The sequence below is a fragment of the Sus scrofa genome, chromosome 8, assembly GCF_054392235.1.
Source record: "Sus scrofa isolate SSC_HxYL_T2T_F1_AM1 chromosome 8, Sscrofa_HxYL_maternal_Yorkshire_Landrace_v2.0, whole genome shotgun sequence".
NCBI classification, from domain to species: domain Eukaryota; kingdom Metazoa; phylum Chordata; class Mammalia; order Artiodactyla; family Suidae; genus Sus; species Sus scrofa.
In genome coordinates this window covers 135485326-135498054 of record NC_139390.1, presented here as the reverse complement: position 1 = coordinate 135498054, position 12729 = coordinate 135485326, and the positions used below count along the sequence as shown (strand labels likewise).

At 36.9% G+C, this 12729-nt stretch overlaps 1 protein-coding gene across 2 annotated transcripts in view; it reads right to left on the bottom strand.

Moving 5' to 3' along the window:
• Window positions 1-11132: 11132 nt before the first annotated feature.
• Window positions 11133-12729, bottom strand: part of LOC146401072 (uncharacterized) — a 48921-nt gene continuing 47324 nt past the window's right edge. For both annotated transcript variants that reach the window (XM_084973445.1, XM_084973444.1), the window contains one exon: window positions 11133-11247. In XM_084973445.1, coding sequence (XP_084829571.1) covers window positions 11146-11247 — 102 coding nt within the window. In that variant the 3' untranslated portion in view covers window positions 11133-11145. The remainder of the gene's footprint in view (window positions 11248-12729) is intronic.

Here is a 12729-nt window from a genome sequence, read left to right as displayed (position 1 = left end):
CAAAGAAGATTCCTAGGAGACACAAGAGGCCCTGAGGATAGACTTTTAAGATTTTGCCACTCCAAGTAGCCTCCATAATTTTCTTTGTTTCTTGCATGTTTTTTTGTTTTTGCTTCAAAATTTTGCTTGAAAATTGGGATTTCAAAGGGCAGTGCACTTACTATAGACACTAAATCTTCTTTGTTGTGCTAACACTTCCTGCCCCAGTAGGATTAAAAGTTGGGCTCTATACCCTAGTTAGAATGCTGCACATTTAGGATGGTCATAATTTTGCAAAGCTTCAAGGACTATGACTTTATAAGCAGAGTAATGTGTGATCATTTTTCTCTTATCAGACAGTTTTATGAGTAACATACATAAATTTCCTAATTTAAATAGATAAGGTAACATCTGTGGGATTATGCATCACAGGGAAGACTAAACCAAATGCCTTCTAAGATCTCCATTACAGTCATAAAATTCTGTGACTCTAAAAGACCAGAAGATTACCTGTCTCAGAACTGAAAATAGCACTGCTGTGACAAAAAGATGTTGAGCCCATGGTAATGTCTTCGATTCTAGAGTTTGAGAGGGTAGGTAGACTATATGCCAATATTCTCCAAACAAAGGGGAGAATGCTGACAAAGTCAAAGCAGTGAGTGTGCTCTGATCTGCTGTTTGTAACCCCTTTGCCCCCAATTAAACCAACACCCCCAGCCAAAATTCAGAGCAGTTGTATAAATGCTGCTTCCCCCAAGAGAACATCTTTAGAGAAAAAAGCAGGAAAAGATCCTGTCCTTTCTACAGAGCAGCTATGTGAAAAAGATAAACTAGAAAGGGCTGAAGAAGCGCTCGTTTTCCCTGGAAAAGCAAAGAGGAAGAGCTGTGAGAAGAGTAGAGATTACTTTCTAATTATTCCAAGAGGCCAGAGGTCCCATCTTGTTAGTTCACAGAAATGCATAAGAAGAATGAATAAGAACGTTTCCTTTCCATGTTACCCTCTGCTATACAAAAGTTCGAGTCATCAATTTTTCATTGGAATTATGATAGTCTTCGTGCACCTAAAACCTCAGCTATTTGACACCAACCAGAAGTGCTGTGTTATCTCCATACACATGTTAGATGTAGGAGGTTGCATGACATGGGGTCAGGGTACAAGCTTTGGAATTAGACAAACCTGGATCTGAATCCTGGCTCTGCCGCTAATGAGTTGCATGATATTTTGCATTTTATGTTACACGTCCTCTCTATATCTTAGTGTTTTAACAATAGGATAACATATTATAGTGAAAGTTAAACATAACAAGAATAGTTTTTTTCCAGACCTCTCCCTTTCTCATTTCCAACCTAGTTTATCCAGTTTGCAAAGTTGAGCCCATATTCTGTCGGTGGAGATTACTCCTCACATTCATCACAAATGTATTTCCGAGATAAATGGTGAAATTTCTAATGTCATAAAGAAAGTTAAGGAGTGAAAAATACCACCTTGGTTGAACCATCCATGACTTGGTCACTTTTCAGTGGAAGACAAGGTTTTCAAATAAAAATGGATTATAAGCTTTTTTTCTGAAAAGACATTAAAAAGTAAATATTTTAGGTTCTGACAGCCATATGGGCATTGTCACAACTATTTAATTCAAACATTTTATTTCAAAACTATAATACATAAATGAGTGGACATAACTATGTTCCAATAAAACTTTATTTACAAATATGTAGTTGTCTGATCTATGATCTATTCATTAAATATATTGAAAATAAGACAAAATGTTCACTGTAATAGCTTGTTTTCCTATCAATGAAATTCTTGAGTGTAATGTGCAGGATACATGGCCACAGAAAGTTTTTTTGTTAATAGTTTTTACCAAGAAGATGCAAATACCAACCTGAGAGTTGAGTATTTCCAAAAAGTGTCTAGAGTTTTTTGTTTATTTGCTTTTGCATGTGTTATCTCTAGATACTCCAACATCACTTTTTAAAGATTATCTTTTATCCATTGTATTGCCTTTCTCTTTGGTCAAAGGTCAATCAACTAAATTTATGTGGGTCTGTTTCTTGGTTCTCTGTTCTGTTCCATTGATTTATTTGTCTCTTCTTTCCAAGACCACATTCGCTTTATAGTAAGTCCTGAATACTGTAGTTTTATAGTAAGTCTTGAAATCTGATCATGTCAGTGCCCCAAATTTTTTTCCCCTTCAATATTGTGTGTATATTTTGAATCTGTACCTTCCCATAAAAACTTAAAAATCAGTTGTTTAACATTCACAAAATAACTTGCCAGGGTTTTGATTAGAATTGTATTGAACCTATAGATCAGTTTGGTAAGAATTGACATCTTAACAAAATTGAGTCTTCCTATCCATGAATATGGAATATCTTTTCATTTATTTAGTCTTTGATTTCTTGTATCAGAGTTTTGCAGTTTTCCTCAGGTATATCTTTTATGTATTTTGTTTGATTTATACCTAAGTATTTATTTGGTGCTAATACAAATGATATTGAATTTTTCATCTTAAATTCCACATTTCATTGCTGGTATATAGGAAAATGATTGACTTTTATCCTTGTTATAATCATTTAGTTCTAGGAGTTTTTTGCCAATTCTTCTGAATTTTCTACACAACTGACCATCATATATGAAGATAGTTTTATTTATTTTTTCTCAAGCTGTTCACATTTTATTTCCTTTTCTTGTCTTATTGCACTAGCTAGGATTTCCAGTACAATGTTAAAGAGCAGTGATGAGAGGGAATATACTTGCTTTGTTACTAATCTTAGTGGGAAAGCTTCAAGTTTCTCATTATTACATATAATGTGAGTTGCAGGGGTTTTGTAGATATTCACTATCAAGTTGAGGAAGTTCTCTCTTTCTAGGTTACTGAGATCTTTTATCACAATGAGTGTTGAATTTTTCAATCAATAATCAATATTATTCTTCTTAGTTTGTTAAGTTTGTTAATGTGATAGGTTACTTTTATTGACTGTTGAATGTTGAACCAGTCTTGCACACCTAGGGTAAATCTCACTTGGTTTGGATCTATAATTCTTCCTACATATTGCTGGATTCAATTGATTAATATTTTGTAGAAAATTTTTATATCTATGTTCATTAAAGATTTTGATCTATGTTTTTCTTTTCTTGCAATGTCTTTGTCTGGTTTTGATTTAGGAAATATTATCTCTCTCCTTTCTTCTGAAAGAAATTGTAGAAAATTTTTATAATTCCTTCCTTAAATATTTGGTAGAATTCACCAGTGAACACATCTGTGTCTAACGCTTTCTGTCTTGGAAACTTTTTGTTGCTTTATTTAATAAGTATAGGTTTATTCATATTGTTTATTTCTTCTTGTTTGAGTTTTAACAGATTATGTCTTTCAAGAAACTGGTCCATTTCATCTAGGTTATAAAATCTGTGTGCATAGAGTTATTCGTACTTTTATTACTTTTTAATGTCCATGGGAGCTGTAGTGATGTTCTTTCCATTTCTGGTATTAGAGGTGTGTGTGTCCTCTTTCTTTTTCTCTTAGCACAGGTGAAGGCTTATTGCTTTTTATTTTTCTTTTCAAAGAAGAGCCTTATGGTTTTTGTGACTCACAGACATGTCCAATTTGAGCTTCCAATGATTCATCAATTACAGTAGGCTTTCCTTCCCCAGCACTGGTTCCTGTAAAGGTTTTTACCTGGGTATTTCTGCTCCAATAAGTTGTTCCTTTTTGAATGCAACCTGTCTGTCCTTCCAATTTGGGGGGGGGGGCAGTAGTTTTCCCTTGGATCTCATTTCTCTGACAGATTTAAGGAGAGATGTTGATTTGTCTGTTTTTTACAGATTTTAATTGTTGTTAGGACAGAGTGGCAACCACCAATCTCCTTTCACATGAAAATGAAAATTAGGCCTAAAAGTAGTTTTAACACACAAAGCAGGATTACTATGACAAAAACTTATAATAAAAGAGGTCTGAAAAACAAATTTTTAAAACCAGATTCTTGGAGTTCCTGCTATGGTTCAGAGGTTAAGAACCCAACTAGTATCCATGAGGATGCAGGTTCAATCCCTGGCCTCTTTCACTGGGTTGAAGGATCTGGCACTGCGGTGAGCTGTGGTATAGGTCATATATGCAGCTCAGATATCACGTTGCTGTGGCTGTGAAGTAGGCCAGCAGCTGCAGCTCCAACTCAACCCCTGGCCTGGGAACTTCCATATGCTACAGCTATGGCCCTAAAAAGAAAAAAGGAAAAAAAAAGATCCTTATTGCCACTCCAACTCCAAAGTCTTGAGATTTCATCTTCAGTTGAATGTCCTCTGCATTTTCTTATCTATTTTTATCAGGTTTATTATGTCAATAAATAAGTATACTAGATGCCAACATGAAAGTCTAAAATGTTATCTCCCTCATGATTTATTTAGACTGATTTTCTTTAACCAGGTAATTAATCAACTATACAATTCTAATTGATCCTAGAGCATATTGGTTAAAATAATCCTCAATATTTTGTATTACAGGACTTCATGACTATAATTTCTAAGGCTTTTTTCCACAATGAGTTATTTATTTATTACTTATTTTTGTGTGGGCGTCTTTTTAGGGCCACACCCACAGCATATGTAGGTTCCCAGGCTAGGGTTGAATTGGGGCTGTAGCTGCTGCTCTACGAAACAGCCACAGCAATGCAGGATCTGAGCCGAGTCTGCAACCTACACCACAGCCTGAGGCAATGCCAGATCCTTAACCCACGGAGCAAGTCCAGGGATGGAACCTGCATCCTCATGGATATTAGATTCGTTTCTGCCGAGCCACAGTGAGAACTCCCTTTTTTCAACAATTTAACAAATATTTTTATTTCATACTCAGATTCCAGGTAAATGTGCTAAGCAGTAAGGAATGGTATATATAATTATATATATATGTGTGTGTGTATATATATATAATATATATAATTAAAAGAAAAAATTAATAAGTATTTATCAGGACATATCTCTGAATTAAACACTACAATAAACAATAATTACATAATAAATTTATATTTGACTTAAAATAGAACCTTATGAATGACATAAAATAAAATTTAGGAAATCAAAGTAGCCTGTGTACAGAGAGGGGGTGTGTTACACAGTTTCACTTTTGCTTACTTTCATTAGGTGAACCAGGAAAAAAGTGCTTTCAGGAGACAGAAAATGTAAGGCCATTTCTCTTTATCAAAAGGAAAATAAGGAGTTTCCGTCGTGGCGCAGTGGTTAACGAATCTGACTAGGAACCATGAGGTTGCAGGTTCGATCCCTGGTCTCACTCAGTGGGTTAAGGATCCGGCGTTGCCGTGAGCTGTGGTGTAGGCCAGCAGCTACAGCTCCGATTTGACCCCTAGCCTGGGAACCTCCATGTACCACGGGAGCAGCCCAAGAAATGGCAAAAAAAAAAAAAAAAAAAAAAGGAAAATAAGACTGTTTCTTTCTCTCATTCATATACAGTTATGCACATAAATCCATACAGCCAATAAAGCAGTAGTGTTTTCTGTTTTCTATCTTTATTTATTATTAAATACTTCGCCTTCATTGAAAGACACTCTTTAGTGTTAAAAGTGGGTAGAGGTATTTTCAAGAACAGCTTCCAACATCACACAGTTCTTTGAACGGGAGGAATGCTTGTGACTGATAGTTCAAGCGTAAAACACATAAAGAGAATATTTGTCATCGGCATCGTGAAAAACCTCTTTGCATGACAGTGATGAGTCTATAAAATATGAGCAAAGCAGACAGGATTTCTATTCTCTAGTAACAGCAATAAATAACAAAAGTTGTGCTTTAGAAACATCCTTGGTGGGTGTCTGGAATTATTAACACAAATTCAAGTGTATCTGGTAGTTCTTAACCGGTTCATATGAACTAACAAGAAAGTTGTAATTTCATGATCCTGGGAAAATCCTGTTTAAGTTATGCAGGACATCATGCTTTGCTTTCTCCTTTACTCAATCACTTTTAGCTTCTGCAGAGTTGGGAGAAGGGTAGGATAGCAAAAGAGAGATAAAAACACATTGGTCTATTTGTTCACATCTCATTGGTCCTTCAGGATGCTCATGACAATGCATTTATATCTTTATCCTTGGTTTCATATGCACCCACAGAAGCTCTAGGTTTTCCTGACAACCTTAATTAGGGACTCTTCAAAAATAATCCCCATCTTAACATCCATCCAACAGAAGCCTCTGCTGATGAGTATGCAAACAAAGAAGTTTACCTAAGAACATACTTATGTATATAAAAGGAGAGACACAATTTATAAAGGGAAAGCTGAAAACCTCATATTTCTTGACAGAAAGAAGTTCTGTATGAGGTATATTAAGGCAGAAAGTTTTGATATACTTGGACTGATTCAGAAAACTACTGCATGGAATTGTTTCAGGTTGAGTTGAATATGGAAATAAGCAAATAAAAATTGATCAAAGATAGTATTTGTTTTTGAAGAAGCTAAAGAAGAAATATAAAATGTTGCACACAAATGTAAATTCAAGTTTTTGACATATTCAGATTTACAATTTTAAGTAAGAAAAAATGAAAATATCGCTAATAGAAAGATGGATACATAGATAGGCAGTCATGAGCATGGTCAGTCATAGCCAAATGTCCTAAAATGAATAAGGGAAAACAATTTAGAGACTGGAGTCTAAACAACATACCATTTCTTATTGATGACCTACATATACGTCTATACCGGATTTCCAAGAGGAAGAGTAATTATTAGTTTGTAATACTTATAAAGTGATAATATTAAGAGTATAACCACATTACTGGAATTCAAGTCTCTGCCTCCTTCTTCGATTTGAAATAATGGACAAATTACTAAGACTTTATGCCATATGATTTATTCATCATGAACGTGGTTAATGTTGACTCTTTTGCAGAGACCGAGAAAATCCATGAGATAATAATGTGACTCTAAGGTTGTGGTAGATGTCCAAAAAATGCCATATTATTCACCATAATGAGGAACAAAATGCTAGTCCTATTCAAGCAAAATCACCTTTGTTCAACTAAATGCGAGACAACTGACCGATCATATAAAAATTTCCCTCAATTTCATACAAAGAGGTGATTTTTAAGAGAAATTTGCTCTGTATTTCATTTTCTTAGAAGATAAAATAAATTAGAACCAAAGCACATGCAAAGCTGTTTAATGACTAATAATCACAAACCTTCAGCTAAGTATTCCTTATCACAAAAAGACATTATTACATTTCTTGTAATCTCATGTGTGCCTGATTGCTCTAACACTGTTTAATACATTACTGCTAGAGGTTATTGACAAGTAAATGACCATGGTGTCATCATTTTATTTGAAATAAATAAATAAATAAATAAATAATGAGAAAACAGCTAATACTTAGCTGCCTGTTACATAGCAAACACTGTCAAAGTGATGGGTATTATACTTGCAAGACATTTTTCTGAGTCATCCCTTAAATTCTAAGATTGATTTACATATTTTCTCTTATTGAGTCCTTCAATAACCCTATATGGAAAGTGCTTTCTTATCACCATTTTATAGGCGAATAAACTAAGACATAAGGTTAAGTAACTTGGCCTATGTATTAGCCAAGGTTGTCCAGGGAAATAGAAGCAATGGAAGAGATAAATATATGCAGATGTATTCTGTGGCATTGGCTCACATGTTATGGAAGCCAGGAAGTCCTCAGATCTGTTGTCTGCAAGTCTGAGACCTAGAAAAGGTGGTGATATAATTCATTCCAAGCCTAAAGGCCTGAGAACCAGGGCAGCCAACGGTGTAAGTTTTAGTCCAAGGTCCAAAGGAGATGAAATGTCCCAGCTCATGAAGAGAAGCAGAAAAGCAACAGTCAAAGTCTTCCTTTCTTCACTTTTTGCTCTAATCAGGCCCTCAACAGACTGGATGATGCTTCCATGTTGGGGAAGGCAATTTGCTTTACTGGGTCCAGGGATTAAAACGCCAAGCTCATCTAGAAACACCCTCACAAAAACACTCAGAAGTGATGTTTAACCTGAGGACCCCATGATCCATCAAGTTGACACATAAAATCAATCAACACAACCAAGTCCCTTAAATAATTGGCTCTACATCTAGCATCTGGGCTCTTAGCCATTATATGCAATTGCCATTACCATATACAACATATAGTTTGATGTACTATCTGAACGTAATCTGTTAAATTATAAAATTTAGCAAATGTTGAATATGCAAATTTAGAAACACATTTATAATTCATGAACTATGTAATATTTTCAGTACTACCAGGCTCAGTTTGATATACATTAAATGTCATTAAATTGCTATTGACAATGTTATTAAATATTCACCAACTCAAAAAGGTCTTTAAATTTGTAAGAAAATTACAATTTACAAAGTGTTCAAGAACATTTGAATAACATGTTTATGGAAAAACAACCTCCATAACTGAATTAAAACACTGGCAGCAGTATATACATATTTCTTTTTTTTTGTCTTTTTAGGGCCGCACCCACGGCATATGGAGGTTCCCAGGCTAGGGGTCCAGTTGGAGCTGTTGCCGTCGGCCTACACCACAGCCACAGCAACACTGGATCCTTAACCCACTGATCAAGGCCAGGGATTGAACCCACAACCTCATGATTCCCAGTTGGATTCGTTAACCACTGAGCCACGACAGGAACTCCTAATTTTTTATAAAACTTTTTGGACGGATTTCTACGTAGGACGCATTTAAGACATGTGACCTTAAGAGTGTGATGCTCTTCCTCAAGTTGCCCCAGTGTAAATGTTCGCCTCTTCTAGACCTTTGGACTCTGGGGAATGAACAGTTGGAAAACCTAATCTTAGGAGTTCCCTTTGGGGCTCAGTAGTAATGAACTGACTAGTGTCCATGAGGAGAGGAGTTTGATATCTGGCCTTGCTCAGGGTGTTAATGATCCAGCATTGGTCGCAGATGCAGCTTGGATTCCACGTTGCTGTGGCTGTGGTGTAGACTGGCAGCTGCAGATCCTAGTTCGACCCCAGCATATGGGTCATAGCTCAATATGCTGCAGGTGTGGCCCTAAAACAAAAAACAAAACAAAACAAAACAAAAAACACCTAATCTTAGACTCAAATCACTTTTTTTTTATTCTTTATTTTTATTTTTTGTCTTTTTGTCCTTTTTAGGGCCGTATCTGCGGCATGTGGAAGTTCCCAGGCTAGGGAAGAAATTGGAGCTGTAGCCGCCAGCCTATGGCACAGCCACAGCCATGCCAGATCCAGGCTGAGTCTGTGACCTACACCACAGCTCATGGCAGCGCCGGATCCTTAACCCACTGAGCAAGGCCAGGGATCAAACTGCAACCTCATGGTTCCTAGTCGGATTCATTTCCACTGCACCAACCACAATGGGAACTTCTCAAATCATTTTTGAGTTTACAAATTTTACCTTAGACATGAAAAATTGTAAATCTATTTCATGGAAAAAGCAGATAGCAATTGTATAGCCGTATAATAATATACAAAAACATTTGCCTCAAAATTGTAGATGTGTTTTGTTATTCTGAGGAAATGATTTTTTGTCTGTTAGTCACCACTTTATACAATTTGGGTCAGTTTTCAGAAATTGCAACATCTCAATTTTTATGTGGTGGTTTTATTATCTCTCGCCTTTGCCCATATTTTTTTTCTTTTCGTTGTTAACATAGGTGAAATAAGAAGAGTGCACCCAAATATTTGCCCCTAACACAATTATCTGACTTCCAAGGGAAAAAAAATACCTTTAAGTGTTGAATTAACTCATCTCCCTTTGCCTGGGAAGTGTCTGGTTGGGGTGGTGGGATCCCTCTGTCACAAAAATCACCCTACATCGTCTTGAACTGGCGTTATCAAGCCAATGCCTTATGCTCTGTTTTTAGCAGGTTTTGGATTGGAATCAAAATTCCAGGTTTTGCACCTCCTTCAGAGAGTTAAAGATAAGACAGCAAAGGGTGGACCTGCATGTAATGAAGGTATGAGGGAACAGAAAGGAATTACTTAATTGGGTTGTAAGTGGCGAATATGGGCAGACAACATGTCTGTAGAGGGTGGAAATGGAGTAGCAACGAGTAGCACTGAACATATTAGTTACACAATTAAAATATTAAGGTCATGCCTTTTATAATACATCTATTATGCAGCTACTAATGCCCTTTTTTCTAGTAGACCCTATGAGATATCAAGTGCATACAATTTTGTTTGTGAAATGGTTTCCTTGGATACATGCAATCCTGACAACTGATTTGAATTTAAATTCATGAACACCGTCTAACCGTATTTCCTTAATAAATTCACTTTCCCAATCTCTATCCAGCTATTAGCTTCTTTATAATCCAGTGCTTACAGAAACTGTAGACCAAATTTCTGTATGGCAACCTAATAATAGGAAACAGCCCAGCCTCGCAGTCAATGAGGTCTCAAACTTGACTTCCTCATTTCTCAGCTTTGTGACCTCACGTAAGTAAAATAACCCTCACCTCAAAAAACAGAGCCAATAATAGGTACCCACATGGTTGCTATTAAGACTAATAGGAATGCACACATAATGAGCCCAAAAATGTCAGAGAAAAAGAAGCATCCAATACAGGACACATTATCCAAGAATTCTGCTAACTTGATAAATATCAGTAAATCCTACCTAAATATTTCAACACGGAGTTCGAGGTGTACTGGAGATTTTATATATTTTGAAAGAAATATTTTCTTGAAGCAGAGGCCCAAGAAATAAAAGAGGTGAGAAAAATCCAGAGGAAGATGCAGGACAGTCAGAGAGCTGTCAGCTTTCTATTTTGGGGTCAGCAAGAGACAGGCCTTAATAATCTCTTGTGCATTGTGGTTTTTGCTGAAGAAATACTTAGCATAAAAATTGTCTGGATTAAGGCAGATATACAGCTTCCTTTGGGTTGCTCTTGGGAAGAACTGTTTGAGTGGACTCGGAGGCCCCAAATTCTAAGGAGATTAAGCCAGTGGAAATAGGCCTGATAGGACACTGGTTATCTCTTTGTATCCAGTATGACAAGCCTTATTCACAGGAATGCAATTTCTGATGATGTTTATTTTTTCCCAGTTTTACTTGAAACTGATTTAAGTAACAAAGTAATAATCATGGGCATGAGCCGAGAGAGCTTGACATCCAGGAAGAAAAATGTAAAAGCTTACCCACAGCTGATGTTCAGCTTGGGGATTCAGGGAAAATCTGTGACATGTTACTTCTGAGGATAACTTCCATCCCAAGGCCGCCAGCATCTGTGTGATCGCATTTGAAGGCAAACACCTGTAACATTAGAGAAACGGTCTTTTTACACCAGCTTCTCCTGTTTGAAAACCAAACTCATATTTTCCTTACCTTTCCTAAGTCTTCCTTAAGGGGAGAGAGAGAAAGGAATTATTTACTCCTTACCAGCTGCTCAAAGACCTGACTGCCTCCTTTCTTTCTAATAAAGACATTATATTGACCAATTCATTTTCAAAGAGACTTAAAAAGGCAGTAAGCAATCAATTCTCACATACTGTTCAGTTTTGCTTCTCATTCACTCATTTGCCTGAAGAGAACCTGAAAGCAAGATTCACATAAGACACATTCACTCAGGAAATAGACAAGAGTACTGGTTTACTTCCTGGTATTTATTTATTTATTTATTAAATTTTTTTGCTTTTTAGGGCCACACCCACAGCATCTGGAGGTTCCCAGGCTAGGGGTCTAATTGGAGCTACAGCTGCCAGCCTATGCCACAGCCACAGCCACTCAGGATCTGAGCAGCATCTGCGTCCTACACCACAGCTCACGGCAATGCCAGATCCCTAACCCACTGAGCGAGGCCACGGATCGAACCCGCAACCTCATGGTTCCTAGTCGGATTCATTTCCACTGCAACATGATGGGAACGCCTACTTCCTGATATTTACCAAGTTAGGATTCTTGAATAACATGCCCTATACTGCTTGCTTTTTGTTATTTTCCTTCTTCCCATTTCCCTTTTTTCTCAATATTTTAAATTTTAATTATTTATTTTAATTTTTTTTTTTTTTTTTTTGGTCTTTTCTAGGGCCACACCTGCAGCATATGAAGGTTCCCAGGCTAGGGGTCAAATCAGAGCTGTAGCCACCGGCCTACGCCAGAGCCACAGCAACGCAGGATCCAAGCCAAATCTGCAACCTACACCACATCTCACTGGCATCATGGGATCTTTAACCTGCTGAGCGAGGCCAGGGTTTAAACCCGCAACCTCGTGGTTCCTAGTCGGATTCGTTAACCACTGAGCCACGACAGGAACCCCAATATTTTAAATTTTATAATGGTTAAGGTTTATTTATTTTTATATATGTTGTCTTAAATTCTTTGGAGAAAAAGTAATTTGAAATCTCACCAAAAATTTAAATGCCTACAGAAGTAGTCACAGAGGCGAAAGAATAACCTGACCAAATATTATTGTTTCTTCTTTTTTTTTTTTTCTTTTTACAGCCACATCTCCAGCATATTGCAGTATATGGAAATTCCCAGACCAGGGGTAGCGAAACAGAGCTGCAGCTGCAGCTGTGGCCTGCACCACCAACACAAATCTAAGCTGCTTTGTTAACCCACTGAGGGATCCCAGGGATCCAACCTGCATCCTCACAGAGACAAGGTTGGGTCCTTAAGCCAGCCAGCCACAGTGGGAACTCCTATTGTTCCTTTTGATGGATGGATGACTTTCTTTTTGATGATAATAATGACATTTTTAACAGTCAAGATGTTTTACTGTAAGCACCTAAGAAT